Consider the following 16,153-nt stretch of genomic DNA (forward strand, 5'->3'; position numbering starts at 1 on the left):
ATTTTTTCAAGTTCAACAACACAATGCCAATTTTTCTGTCGAGAGCCATATCTTAAAATGATTTTCACCAAAATGACGTTCCGCATGGCCTTATTGGAGTTCATATCCGAAGTACGGATAAATATCTCGAGGCTAGAATCATTGATCCGAATTATTACGTTAGTTTCTTACGAAGTTATTGCTTTTTCTCGCCTGCAATTTGCTACAGTGTCAACGATGTATGGATAGCCATGGACAATTGGATGAACCTAGATACATTTCAAAGGGGACTTGAACTACAAAATATGTCGACGAACTGCCATCTAAAAGGATTCAGGAGTCTCAGAAAAAACGATATTCTTCCCAGTCTTTAGAGGACACTTTAACTGATCTTCGGATACTGGTGTTGTCAGAAGTTGCAATTGGCACTTTTTCATCCAATTTTGTGATGTTGGCTTATGAAATACGGAGCGTTTTGAACCCTTTCGTTTCTGATTTTACTTTTTCGCTAGATACTCAATAGAAATTATCCCCAACTGCTCGTCCGCCAATTTACAGATTAGCAAGTTGTGATTATGTTTTCCCCGAGCAATCAGAATCAACTCTCGCGCCCGGTCAACAATGGAACAGAGAATTCAAAAAGAATCACCTTGCTGAATATCAGAATCCGGAGGTTGTAATATTACGAAATAAAAGTAAACGAACTGGTCTCGCTGAAGTGAACTTTCAACAAAAGAAGATAAAAATGACCTTCTATATTCCAGTTTACGCACTGTACAAATTGATCGCTTCAACCTAAATGCGAACATTGTTCGTCAGGAGCAAGCTGATAATAATTGAAATTTGACCCTTTAGTGAAATCTAACCTACATAATCATTCATACTCATTTCTCATCTCCTGTTTTTGAGAAAACTCTCAACAGGGAACTTAATCAAAATTATCTTTTTGCGACTTGAAATTCTTGGAATCGATTGATATGTGTATTTTCGTATGTTTATTTTTAACAAAAATGTCAAATATTCTGATCAAAGATAATATGTTTTTACGCATATTATGTTCTTTGATTGTGAATAAACATTGCTTTTATAATCTAGAAACTCTTATAAATTTTGTAATTAAGGCTAAAATTCCAAATCATCGCTCTACAAAATCTATTGCATGACATTAATCCCGTATGACTGCTCATAATTTTAAAAAGTTAGGATCATAAAAAAACTATTCTATCTGGGCTAGCAAAAACTTCTCGGAAAGAAAGAATTTCTGAATCCACCATTTTCCATTACCAGGGCTTCAGTAAATGTGACAAAACTGTGTTATAAGAAATTTTGTTCGGCTCGTTGCAATGTCGAGTAAAGTTTATAAATTTTGTTTCTAGAATAACTAACTAGCGCAATTTGAATATCACGTTTTTTGCCCAAATTTCATTCAAAATGCCCCGAGAAATTCGCTTTTTTGCATATTCACTTTGTATTTTAAAAGCATAAATGCAAAAGGATAATCACGTCATTTGGTATTACATAGGTGAAAAATGGATTGTTCCGACTTGTAAAAAAGGTATGGAATGTTTTTGTTCGGGGTAATTTTTGTTTTGATTTTCAAAGAAATTGACCGATTGTTTGTAGTCGAGTCAGAAAGAGACAACATATGCTGAAAGAGACAACATATGCTGTAATGTTTGCGTTTGGTGATATTTTATCAACCGAGCAAACACATAACTTCAAGCTAGCATATGGTATAAGTTTAAGAATTATGTTTCTGATTACAAGTCAGAACATGTGGTAAAAGTTTAAGAATTGTGTTTCTGATTTTAATTCAGAACACAGAAAACGAAGGTCGGAACAAAAAAAATCAATTGTGACAAATTGAGTGCAAGTCTTGCACTAAAACCATTCACGTGCTCTTCATCTAGTTGTTCCAGACTACACTAGAAAATGGCTGATGATATTGTATCTCGAAAAGCTTATATTTCCTTTGCTCTAGTTTTATTCATAACTTTTTTTTATGATTATTTTCGAAGAAAATATCATATTTCTCTATCCAGAAATGTTCTTCCGGATCTGTTGAACATTCCAGTTCAATTGAACCATCCAATTCAATTGAACCATCCAATTCAATTGAACGATCCAGTTCAGTTGAACCATCCAATTCAAAAAGGTTTCCATGAATTGAAATTTGTCGGGAATACGATTCGAGCCGTTTTGTATGTTTCAGCCGTATCATTGCACAAACTTACTTACAAAATTAGTTACACCAGACTTGCGGTCAGTTTTTTGCAGGATCAACTTTCGCCAAATTCATTATCAAGAGACCTGTTTTTTAATTCATGGAAGAGTCAATTGACGGAGCTGGAGCGAGATGTTATATCAAGAAAATACGGTGAGAGTCAAACTAAAGAGAAAGAAGCTTTGTTATTTGACTCGATTTTAATGAATATTGGAACATGGTATGATTTATTCAGGCAACGTCATTTTCAGTTTTATGAAGGACACTACAAAAAATGCGCTCAAAAAAGGAAGCTTCTGGAGGCAAAATATAGCATGAAAATATTTGAACTTCAAAAAGGAGAAACGTGTGAAAAAAGTGACAACTTACTTCATTTTCGAGACTGGGAAAAATGGAAAGGGGGGATTGGAAGCTCCCTTCATAGAATTGCCCAATGTATTGCAGTTGGCCTACAGAAAGGCAACCCTTGTTTTGTTGACGACAGTAGCTTCGCTTACAGCAGAAAACATTTTGCAGATTTCTTTGCAAATTCACTTCCTTGTAAGAAAGCGCTGACCAAAAACAAGCGAACTGATTTCATCTCGACAATGCCCTCGGATCAATTTGCCAAGTTCTATTTGCCAGCGGTTCCAGATGAAATCAAAAACGAACTGGAATTCTGCCATGAGGACGTTTCGGCTTGGTACACTGGGGTTATAATTCAGAATGTTTTTAAGTTCAACAACACAATGCCAAGTTTTCTGTCGAGAGCCATATCTAAAAATGATGTTCCGCAAAACGATGTTCCGCGTGGCCTTATTGCAGTTCATATCCGAAGTACGGATAAATATCTCGAGGCTAGAATCATTGATCCGAAAGATTACGTTAGTTTCTTGCGAAGTTATTGCTTATTTGCGCCTGCAATTTGCTACAGTGTCAACGATGTATGGATAGCCACGGACAATTGGATGAACCTAGATACATTTCAAAGGGGACTTGAACTACAAAATATGTCGACGAAATTTATGACATTCGCACTGCCATCTAAAAGGATTCAGGAGTCTCAGAAAAAACGATATTCTTCCGAGTCTTTAGAGGACACTTTAACTGATCTTCGGATACTGGTGTTGTCAGAAGTTGCAATTGGCACTTTTTCATCCAATTTTCTGATGTTGGCTTACGAAATACGGAGCGTTTTGAACCCTTTCGTTTCTGATTTTACTTTTTCGCTCGATACTCAATACAAATTATCCCCAACTGCTCGTCCGCCAATCTACAGATTAGCAAGTTGTGATTATGTTTTCCCCGAGCAATCAGAATCAACTCTCGCGCCCGGTCAACAATGGAACAGAGAATTCAAAAAGAATCACCCTGCTGAATGTCAGAATCCGGAGGTTGTAATAATACGAAATAAAAGTAAACGAACTGGTCTCGCTGAAGTGAACTTTCAACGAAAGAAGAGAAAAATGACCTTCTATGTTCCAGTTTACGCACTGTACAAATTGATCGCTTCAACCTAAATGCGAACATTGTTCGTCAGGAGCAAGCTGATAATAATTGAAATTTGACCCTTTAGTGAAATCTAACCTACATAATCATTCATACTCATTTCTCAACTCCTGTTTTTGAGAAAACTCTCAACCGGGAATTTAATCAAAATTATCTTTTTGCGACTTGAAATTCTTGGGATCAATTGATATATGTATTTTCCTATGTTATTTTTAACAAAAATTTCAAATAATCTGATCAAAGATACTATGTTTTTACGCATAATATGTTCTTTGATTGTGAATAAACATTGCTTTTATAATCTAGAAACTCTTATAAACTTTTATAATTAAAGATAAAATTCCAAATCATCCCTCTACAAAATCTATTGCGTGACATTAATCCCGTATGACTGCTCCTAATTTTAAAAAGTTAGGATCATAAAAAACTATTCTATCTGTGCTAGCAAAAAATACTCGGAAAGAAAGCATTTCTGAATCCACCATTTTCCATTCCCAGGGCTTCAGTAACTGTGACAAAACGGTGTTAAAAGAAATTTTGTTCGGCTCATTTAATCTCGAGTAAAGTTATAAATTTTGTTTCTAGAATAACTAACTAGCGCAATTTGAAAATCACGTTTTTTGCCCGAATTTCATTCAAAAAGCCCCGAGAAATTTGCATTTTTGCATATTCACTTTGTATTTTAAAAGCATGAGTGCAAAATGATAATCACGTCATTTTGGTGTTACATAGGTAAAAAATGGATTGTTCCGACTTGCAAAAAAAGTTAAGGAATGTCTTTGTTCGGGGTAATTTTTGTTTTGATTTTCGAAGAAATTGACCGATTGTTTGTAGTCGGGGTGGTTTTTTTCTCCAGATAAATTTCGACATCTTAACTAGCAAATTTTGACAAAATTTGTACTATGATTCCAGAGATATTTTTATCTTGAGATCAAAATCAAAAAAAGATTTCACTTGCTATCTACTTTCGCAAAATTTAAAGGTTATCAATTAAACCACTTTGAGATAATTAGCGCGATATATTTCGTTCCTATAAAGCGTGAGCTGGCGTGTTAGAGTTTGTTACAAATTAGACCGAAACTGGAGGCATGCTATTTAGTCTATTTAAAACTTTGATACATGCTAAAATTTGCATTTATTCATTTAATATCGTAAAGGGGTTAATTTTCTCAAAAATCTCAGAGGAAAGTTTTTTTTTTAAAAACTTCACAATTTTTTCAAAAGCGAACACTACTCCATAGAAATTAAAAGGTCGTCAGAACGTTCAGAGTTTTTCATTGATACGATCAGTCTTGTAAATTTTGGTTTTGAATTTATCAAGATACTCTTGTTAATTTTATGCAAAGTAAATTGAATTTAATTTTAATAAGCTGTGAAACTGCCAAATGCATAATTTGCATCAGATATTATTCTTTCTCTCGTAATTATATCTCAAATTTTACATAAAAGAGCAGAATCAATCGAAAAAGCATAGCAACAGCTTTCTTCCAGAGAGAGACATCCATAGCAACAGCTTTCTTTCAGAGAGAGACATCCATAGCAACAATTTTTTTTCAGATTCAGAGCAATTTATTTAGCAGCAGATCCCTTTTTTTGCTAAATTGCCAATTTTCTAAACTTTTCTAGGTTTCTAGGGCTCAAAACTACCAAATTGGTAATCTTTTGAACTGTTTCATGCGCGAAATTTAATGCTGAGAAAGTAATTTGAGTAAATACTGCGTGGCAAATTATCCCACACTCAAAATTGTTCTAAATTAAATCCCGCACCGAGCGCGCAGGGATTCTAATCGACTATAATGGATTCCCGAGACAAAAAAATTCCATTATAATCCATTACAGATGTAAAATTCAGACCACGAAATCGATTTTATTGCCATTATAATCGATTATTTTTGAACAAAAATAATCCATTATAATCTATTATAACCGATTATAATTAATTATTGTTCCAACCTTTAATACGAAAGTAAAGGAATATTTGTACTCTGGGTGGTTTTTTTTTCTTCAGACAAATTTCGACTTTTTAATTAGCCGTTTTTGACAGAATTTTCTTTTATCATTCGAAAGGTATTGTTGTTCTGAGCTCAAATTCGAACACATATTTCACCTATGATCATTTTTCGTTAAGTTACGGGAGTTTAAAGATAGTATTCTCCTTAAGCTAAAGTCATGTACCCATATACGTGTCTTAAATATTCTTATGATGAACGGCATACCAAGTTAGTTTTGCCCTTGAAGTTATAAAATTGATATCAGTCCTAAGTCATTGAATTTCAAATCATCCCTCTACAAAATCTATTGCGTGACCTTAATCATGTATGACTGCTCTTAATTTTAAAGAGTTAGGATCATAGAAAACTCTTCTATTTCTGCTAGCAAAAACTACTCGGAAAAAAAGAATTTCTGAATCCACCATTTTCTACTTCCAGTACTTCAGTAAATGTGACAAAACTGTGTTATAAGAAATTTTGTACGGCTCATTGCAATCTCGAGTAAAATTATAAATTTTGTTTCTAGAATAACTAACTAGCGCAATTTGAATATCACGTTTTTTGCCCGAATTTCATTCGAAATGCCCCGAGAAATTTGCAATTTTCACTTTGTATTTTAAAAACATGAGTGCAAAAGAATAATCACGTCATTTTGGTATTACATAGGTGAAAAATGGATTGTTCCGATTTGCAAAAAAAGTTATGGAATGTTTTTGTTCGGGGTAATTTTTGTTTTGATTTTCGAAGAACTTGACCGATTGTTTGTAGTCGGGGTGGTTTTTTTCTCCAGATAAATTTCGACATCTTAACTAGCAAATTTTGACAAAATTTGTTCTATCTTTCAAGAGATATTCTTATCTTGAGCTCAAATTCAAAAACAGATTTCAATTGCTATCTACTTTCGCAAAGTTTAAAGGTTACGAATTAAGTCACTTTGAGATAATTAGCGCGATATAATTCGTTCCTATAAAGCTTGAGCTGGCCTGTTAGATTTTGTTACAAATTAGACCGAAACTGGAGGCATGCTATTTAGTCTATTTAAAACTTTGATACATGCTAAAAATTGCATTTATTCATTTATTATCGTAAAGAGGATAATTATCTCAAAAATCTCCAAATTTTTTTTTTGAAAACTTTATCGTTTTTCAAAAGCAAACACTACTCCATAGAAATTAAAGGGTCGTCAGAACGTTCAGAGTTTTTCATTGATACGATCAGTCTTGTAAATTTTGGTTTTGAATTTATCAAGATACTCTTGTTAAGTTTATGCAAAGTAAACTGAGTTTAATTTTAATAAGCTGTGAATCTGCATTATGCATAATTTGATCAGATATCATTCTTTCTCTCGTAATTATATCTCACACTTTTCATAAAAGAGCAGAAACAATCAAGAAAGCATAGCAACAGCTTTTTTCCAGAGAGAGACATCCATAGCAACAGCTTTCTTTCAGAGAGATACATCCATAGCAAAAATTTTCTTTCAGATTCAGAGCAATTTATGTAGCAGCAGATCTCTGTTTATTGCTAGTTTGCCAATTTTCTGTATTTTGCTAGGTTTCTAGGACCCAAACTGCCAAATTGATAATATTTTGATTTGTTTCATGCACGAATTTTAATCCTGAAAAAGTAGTTCGAGTGAATAGTGCGTGGCAAATTATCTACACTCAACATTGTTCCAAATCAAATCCCGCACCGAGCGCCCAGGGATTCTAATCGATTACAATGGACTCCCGAGACAAAAATAATCCATTATAATCCATTACAGATGTAAAATTCAGGCCACGAAATCGATTATATTGCTATTATAATCGATTATTTTTGAACGAAAATAATCCATTATAATCTATTATAACCCATTATATTTCATTATTGTTCCAACCTTCGATACGAAAGTAACGGAATATTTGTACTTGGTGTGGGTTTTTTTTCTTCAGAAAAATTTCGATTTTTTAACTAGCCATTTTTGACAGATTGTTTGTGTATTTCGAAAGGTATTGTTGTTTTGAGCTCAAATTCGAAAAGATATTTCACCTATGATAATTTTTTGTTAAGTTACGGGGGTTTAAAGATAGTACTCTCCCTTAAGCTAAAGTCATGTACCCATATACGTGTCTTAAATATTCTTATGATGAACGGCATACCAAGTTAGTTTTGCCCTTGAAGTTATGAAATTGATATCAGTCCTAAGTCATTGAATTCCAAATCATCCCTCTACAAAATCTATTGCGTGACCTTAATACCGTATGACTGCTCCTAATTTTAAAAAGTTAGGATCAGAAAAAACTATTCTATCTGTGCTAGCAAAAACTACTCGGAAAGAAAGAATTTCTGAATCCACCATTTACCATTACCAGGGCTTCAGTAAAAGTGACAAAGCTAAGTTTTAAGAAATTTTGTTCGGCTCATTGCAATCTCGAGTAAAGTTATAAGTTTTGTTTCTAGAATAACTAACTAGCGCAATTCGAATATCACGTTTTTTGCCAAAACTTCATTCAAAAAGCCCCGAGAAATTCGCGTTTTTGCATATTCACTTTGTATTTTAAAAACATGAATGCAAAAGGATAATCACGTCATTTTGGTATTACATAGGTGAAAAATGGATTGTTCCGACTTGCAAAAAAATTTATGGAATGTTTTTGTTCGGGGTAATTTTGTTTTGATTTTCGAAGAATTTGACCGATTGTTTGTAGTCGGGGTGGTTTTTTTCTCCAGATAAATTTTGACATCTTAACTAGCAAATTTTGACGAAATTGGATTTAGCATTCAAGAGATATTCTTATCTTGAGCTCAAATTCAAAAAGAGATTTCACTTGCTATCTACTTTTGCAAAAATTAAAGGTTACCAATTAAGCCACTTTGAGATAATTAGCCGCGATATAGTTCGTTCCTAAAAAGCGTGATCTGGCCTGTTGAAATTGTTACAAATTAGACCGAAATTGGAGGCATGCTATTTAGTCTATTTAAAACTTTGATACCTGCTAAAAATTGCATTTATTCATTTAATATCGTAAAGGGGATAACTTTCTCAAAAATCTCCAAAAAATGTTTTTTTTATAAACTTTATCATTTTTCCAAAAGCGGACACTACTCCATAGAAATTAAAAGGCCGTCAAAACGTTCAGAGCTTTCCACTGATACGATCAGTCTTGTAAATTTTGGTTTTGAGTTTATCAAGATACTCTTGTTAAGTTTATGCAAAGTAAACTGATTTTAATTTTAATAAGCTGTGAATCTGCAATATGCATATTTGCATCAGATATCGTTCTTTCTCTCGTATTTGTATCTCACACTTTTCATAAAAGAGCAGAAACAATCAAGAAAGCATAGCAACAGCTTTCTTCAAGAGAGAGAGACATCCATAGCAACAACTTTATTTCAGAAAGAGACATCCATAGCAACAATTTTTTTTCAGATTCAGAGCAATTTATGTAGCAGCAGATCTCTGTTTATTGCTAGTTTGCCAATTTCTGTATTTTGCTAGGTTTCTAAGGCTCAAAACTGGCAAATTGGTAATAATTTGAACTGTTTCATGCGCGAATTTTAATCCTGAGAAAGTAATTTGAGTAAATACTGCGTGGAAAATTATTCCACACTCAAAATTGTTCCAAATTAAAAACCGCACCGAGCGCCCAGGGATTCTAATCGATTATAAACGATTCCCAGACAAAAATAATCCATTATAAACCATTACAGATGTAAAATTTAGACCGGGAAATCGCTTATTTTGCCGTTATAATCGATTATTTTTGAGCAAAAATAGTCCATTTTGATCTATTATAACCAATTATAATTCATTATTGTTTCAACCTTCGATACAAAAGTAACGGAATATTTGTACTCTGGGTGGTTTTTTTTTCTTCAGACAAATTTCGACTCTTAGCTAGCCATTTTTGACAGAATTTTCTTTTATCATTCGAAAGGTATTGTTGTTCTGAGCTCAAATTTGAAAACATATTTCACCTAAGATCATTTTTCGTTAATTTACGGGGGGTTAAAGATAGTACTCTCCCTAAAGCTAAAGTCATATACCCATATACGTGTCCTAAGTATTCTTATGATTAATTCATACCAAGTTAGTTTTGACCTTGAAGTTATAAAATTGATACCAGTCCTAAGTCATTGCATTCCAAATCATCCCTCTACAAAATCTATTGCTTGACATTAATTCCGCATGACTGTTCCTAATTTTTAAAAGTTAGGATAATAAAAAACTATTCTATCTGTGCTAGCAAAAACTACTCGGAAAAGAAGAATTTCTGAATCCACCATTTTCCATTACTAGGGCTTCTGTAAACCTGAAAAAACTTTTTTAAAAGAAATTTTGTTCAACTCATTGCAATCTCGAATCAATTCATAATTTTTGTTTGTAGAATAACTAACTAACGCAGTTTGAATATTACGTTTTTTGCGCAAATTTCATTCAAAATGCCCCGAGAAATTCGCGTTTTTGCATATTCACTTTGTATTTTAAAAGCATGAATGCAAAAGGATAATCACGTCATATGGTATTACATAGGTGAAAAATGGATTGTTCGGACTTGCAAAAAAAGTTATGGAATATTTTTGTTCGGGGTAACTTTTGTTTTGATTTTCAAAAAAATTGACCGATTGTTTGTAGTCGGGGTGGTTTTTTTCTCCAGACAACTTTCGACAACTTAACTAGCAAATTTTGACAAAATTTGTACTATCATTCAAGAGATATTCTTATCATGAGCTCAAATTCAAAAAAAGATTTCACTTGTTATCTACTTTTGCAAAGTTTAAAGGTTACCAATTAAGCCACTTTGAGATAATTAGCGCGATATAATTCGTTCCTATAAAGCTTGAGCTGGCCTGTTAGATTTTGTTACAAATTAGACCGAAACTGGAGGCATGCTATTTAGTCTATTTAAAACTTTGATACATGCTAAAATTTGCATTTATTCATTTAATATCATAAAGGGGTTAATTTTCTCAAAAATCTCTAAGGAAAGTTTTTTTTTGAAAACTTTATCATTTTTTCAAAAACGGACAATACTCCATAGAAATTAAAAGGTCTCCAGAACGTTCGGAGCTTTCCATTGATACGATCAGTCCTGTAAATTTTGATTTTGAATTTATCAAGATACTCTTGTTAAGTTTATGCAAAGTAAACTGATTTAATTTTAATAAGCTCTGAATCTGCAATATGCTTAATTTGCGTCAGATATCATTCTTTCTCTCGTAATTATATCTCAAACTTTTTATAGAAGGGCAGAAACATCAAGAAAGCATAGCAACAGCTTTCTTCCAGAGAGAGACATCCATAGCAACAGCTTTTTTTCAGAGAGATACATCCATAGCAACAATTTTCTTTCAGATTCAGAGCAATTTATGTAGCAGCAGATCTCTGTTTATTGCTAGTTTGCCAATTTCTGTATTTTGCTAGATTTCTAAGGCTCAAAACTGGCAAATTGGTAATATTTTGAACTGTTTTATGCGCGAATTTTAATCCTGAGAAAGTAATTTGAGTGAATACTGCTTGGCAAATTATCCCACACTCAAAATTGTTCCAAATTAAATCCCGCACCGAGCGCCCAGGGATTCTAATCGGTTATAATGGATTCCCGAGACAAAAATATTCCATTATAGTCCATTACAGATGTAAAATTCAGACCACGAAATTGATTATATTGCCATTTTAATCGATTATTTTTGAACAAAAAATATTCCATTATAATCTATCATAACCGATTATAATTCAATATTGCTCCAACCTTCGTTACGAAAATTACAGAAAATGTGTACTCTGGGTGGTTTTTTTTCTTCAGAAAAATTTCGAATTTTTAACTAGCCGTTTTTGACAGAATTTTCTTTTATCATTCGAAAGGTATTGTTGTTCTGAGCTCAAATTTGAAAACATATTTCACCTATGATCATTTTTCGTTTAGTTACGGGGTTTTAAAGATAGTACTCTCCTTAAGCTAAAGTCATATACCCATATAGGTGTCTTAAGTATTCTTATGATGAACGGCATACCAAGTTAGTTTTGCCCTTGAAGTTATGAAATTGATACCAGTCCTAAGTCGTTGACTGTGGAGTGAATCATAATCAGTTGACATCTGAATTCAGTTATTGAATTAATTGTTTTTATAAATAAAACAAGACTGATCGTTTCAAGGCGAAGCCCTGAATGTTCCGAATGCCTTTTAAGGCTTATGGAGCAGTTATAACAGAATAAAATTAAAGGAAATAAAACAAAATGAAATTTTGTTTTCAGAAATTTGAAATTTTTTATGAAAACCATTACCCCACACGCCAAATAAATTACAAAAGGATAGATTTTGCTCCTTCTAACAAATCAATTATGGCAAATAAGCTTCTTTCAGCCAATTAAGAACGATTTCTAAGACGGATTAACTCCCCGCTTACGCGTTAATCTCGCAAAATATATCGCGCGTTAATTGTCCCAAAATGGCCAAAATGGCAATCTTTAAACCCCGTAACTTAACAAAAAATGAAAACAGGTGAAATAATTTTTCAAATGTGAGCTCAGAATAACAATTTCTTTCGAATGATGTTACAAAATTCCGTCAAAATGGCTAGTTAAAAAGTTCAACTTTGTCTGAAGAAAAAAAAGAACCCACCCCGAGCACAAATATTCCGTTACTTTCGTATCGAAAATCGGAACAAAAACAGCATCATAGCCCTTTTAGTAAATATTCCGGCTGTACCAAAAATATTGTTGTGATTCAATAATTTCAGACTGGGAGAAACTTTTGCTGGCTTGCACAAAAACTATTTGTTCCGACTTTCGATACGAAAGTGACGGAAAATTTATGCTCGGGGTGGGTTTTTTTTTTCTTCAGACAAATTTCGACTTTTTAACTAGCCATTTTTGACAGAATTTTTTAATATCATTCAAAAAGTATTGTTTTCCTAAGCTTAAACTTGAAAAGATATTTCACCTGTGATCATTTTTTGTAAAGTTATGAGGGTTTAAAGATTGCCATTTTGGTCAATTTGGGACAATTAACGCGCGATATATTTCGGGCTATTAACGCGTAAGCTGGGATTTAATCCGTCTTTTAAATCGTTCCAAATTGGCTGAAAGAAGCTTATTTGCCATAAATGTTTTGTTACAATGAGCAAAATCTATTCTTTTAGTTTTTAGATATCGTGTGGGGGGATGATTTCATAAAAAAAATTCAAATTTTAGAAAAAAATTTTTTCATTTTTTTCTAATTATATTTAATTTTTTATGTTACTACTGTCTGATAAACCTGAAAAGGCAGTCGGAACATTCAGGGCTTTGCCCTGATACGAGCAGTCTTGTTTACTATTCTTTCCAATCCTACTACTCGCAGATTGAGAAGAAACAATGGCCTTGCGTTAATTTATTATATAGTTTTCAGTGCGTCAAAGAGTGCGACTTTTGTTGTTACAAATAACGTTTGCTAAAGTTGTGCCAGCACGACTTTGAATTCCAATACATAGACTTGCAATGGTTAAGATGTAATGGGCGATGGAAACCAATTGCAAATCATGCCAAGAAGAAATTCCGACATAATGTTTTTTTCCATGAAATCCTCTGACAAAGCGATAAACCATTGTCCAGATTTCACGTTTAATAACCAGATGTTTAATTAACTCGTCACTAATTCATCATGGCTTTGATTTGAAGTTTTTTTGCCAAATTATGTGGAATTAGGTTCAAATTATTTCATTACGAGGCTAAACTGTGCATTTCGTGCATTGTATGCGGATTACGTGACAAGGACGCTCCCTTTGTTCTTTCATTTTCTTTGATGGTTCCGAAAAAATTTTACCATGCTTGAAGACTTGTCTATGGAATCCAGGAACATACAGACACAAAATTGTGCGCCTATCCAGTGCACAATTTGGCCTCGTAATCTTGGGTTTCAGGAATATTCAGTACCAATACACCCAATGTTGGCTTGGTAATGATGAGAATGGAACGCCAAAAAATTGAAAAAGGAACTCCAGAAAATTGAAATTAACTGTTTTAAAGTGAACTTTAAAAATTCTGAAAATACATTAGAAATTTTTTTTAGGTAGTAAAGACAATTTGATGTGACTTAAGACGACCAAATCATGACTGAAAAATCAGCTGGGTGCAGATAGACAGATTGGTTATCTGTTTCCATCGATTATCGAATCTAGACTTTTGAAAAAGTATCAAGATTGCAAACGTTCTGTACATAATAGCTCTTTGTTAGCTTTCTTCACAGCTCTTCAAGAACTCTTCAAAAACGTTCACTACAAAACACAGAGCCAAAAACTGACAAGAACGAATCTTTGAAACATTGTCACGTTGTTTGGATTCTCAAAGCATCGCACCGCCAATCATTACTTGTCAGCAAAAATCAACATCGATACATGAAAAGCAGCAAAAACGATTTTACAAACAAAATCATGTCTTCGTTTCATATTGTAAAACCAGCATCGACCAAAGTACTTAAAGACCACGCTTAACATACCACTGTTGTACGTTTGATAGATTTTGAACGTAAAACTGGTAAAAAACTGTAATTATTTTTAACAACTGCTCGTAAAAGTAGCCAAAAATCAGCGGCTTTGGACCTCCAATACCTCTATATGGCAGAACCACGAATAAACAGTGCAAATTTGTTTAGCTCGTCTCAGAGCCAAGAAAGCAGTTTTGTTCAAAACGCATTTAATCAACAAAGCCAACACCAACACATGCACCATTCATCGTTTGAAAGACATGATTCAGCTGTGATTGAAAGTTTGTCACCTGAGCTCGAAGGAAATGAATCGTTTTTCAAATTTCTGTCGGCCGTTATCACAACTTTAATCGTCATTTTTTTCTCGCATCTTTGGTATATCGATAAAAATGAAGAATTTGACCGAGAAGAGGAAGCTCTAACCGAGGCGTTTTATCAGTCAACTCGCGGAGTAGAGAAAATAACAAAAGCTTGTAGAAAATTCGAGAAGAATCCGAGGAGGGCTAACAGATCCCGCAAACAGAAGTTGTCAAACAGGCATCGGAGTCCAGGAAGATTCCGACACTTGAGTTGGTCGGAGAGCTCGTTGGAAAGCATCGCTGAGTCGGAGGACGAGAAATTGGCTGAGCAGGAACTCCTATTGGACGAGTTTTTAACCAATCAGAAGCTGCGTAGTGCCTCAGCCAATCAAATTGGAGAACACAATCTGAAGTCGGAGCTATACGCCGAAGAAAAAATATCTGCTAGCAGCACTCATTTACGGGTAAAAAACAATACATCTTCAGAAAATATAAGTGAACAATTTAGTGAAGAAAACAATAACTTTAACTCAAATTGTGATCATTTCAGCCTTACTCCTTCAGCATCTGTTGAAGAAACCCTGAAATCAGAATTAACTCAAAGTGGTTATCCGGAACCATCCGAAAAGCCCATGGAGAGAAAATTACGTCATAGTTATGATAACTTGACTGATTATAACTCTGATAAAAATGGGCCTCAATTCAACGGGCTTCCGCCCGATAGCGGCCGCGGGTCTGCAAACACTGACTTGAATTTAAGTAGCCTTCAAAATAATAGTTTCAACTTATCAACTGTGTCGGCAAATTTTCAGCCCAACTCGTATAATGATTTTATTAACAGTCTAAATAACACTTCTGTCTGTTCTACTAACGAACCTAAACATAATAACCTTTCTGAACGAACTCCAGTTAGTAGCAGACGGAAGGTTATAACATCAGGGACGCCCAGAAAAGTGAACGGTCTAAAATCCACTCTACCAAATCGACCATTTCACCCAAAAGATGGCTTCAAAATTACCCAAAATGGACATATCCTGAACGCGACGATGGAATCGGTTGCTTCTACCGACTTGGTTTCTATGAACGACTCGACTCTTACTCATGGCCGAAAGAAAGTCATTCCGAAAGTGCTGATAACAAACGAGCTTACAGAAGAAGATAGAAGAAGAACTTCACTAGCCGAAGCTTATCCCTACGTAAAATCCGAGTCGTCGAATAACGTCGTAATTGCAATTACAAAAGACGAAGAAACACGAGAAAGAAAGGCAATTTCAAAAGCGTTGAACGACTTGCAATCTCTCCACGAAGATTTCGAAGTGCAATCTCAGTCCATAAATGGAAATGTCCGAAGCGCGAGAAGCCTGAACTGTTCGGTCGACCGACTGATGCCCTCGGCTTCGCAAGATGGCCTCTCGGCTAGCTTTATTGCGTCGTCGGTTTCTTCGAACGAGAAAATTTTCTTCGACGGGCTGACCAAGAACGAGTTACGGACGCATAAAGACATTTCATTTCGTCGGAAAAATTACGAGTCGATGAGTTCGGATGACAACTACAGTGTCTCGACACGTGAAATGATGGACGAAGTTTCGGACGTTGTCGTAATGATTAGATGTCGGTTCAAGGCTTGTGGAAAAATAAAGGAGTTGAAAGAAGCAAAGAAGTATTACAAAATGTGTCATAACTGCTTTACTTATTACTGTTCTCGGAATTGTCGCGAAGCTCATT

The 16,153-nt window shown here is 34.2% G+C and overlaps 1 protein-coding gene across 1 annotated transcript in view; it reads left to right on the forward strand.

The window, feature by feature from the left end:
* LOC134844172 (uncharacterized) overlaps positions 1–16,153 on the forward strand; it is a gene marked incomplete at its 3' end in the record, with an annotated part of 41,374 nt that extends 25,221 nt beyond the window's left edge. The window contains 2 exon segments of the mRNA XM_063860724.1: positions 13,716–14,892; positions 14,979–16,153. Of these exon segments, the coding sequence (XP_063716794.1) occupies positions 15,061–16,153 (1,093 nt within the window).

The sequence above is a fragment of the Symsagittifera roscoffensis genome, chromosome 4 (genome assembly GCF_963678635.1).
Source record: "Symsagittifera roscoffensis chromosome 4, txSymRosc1.1, whole genome shotgun sequence".
Classification (NCBI taxonomy): domain Eukaryota; kingdom Metazoa; phylum Xenacoelomorpha; order Acoela; family Convolutidae; genus Symsagittifera; species Symsagittifera roscoffensis.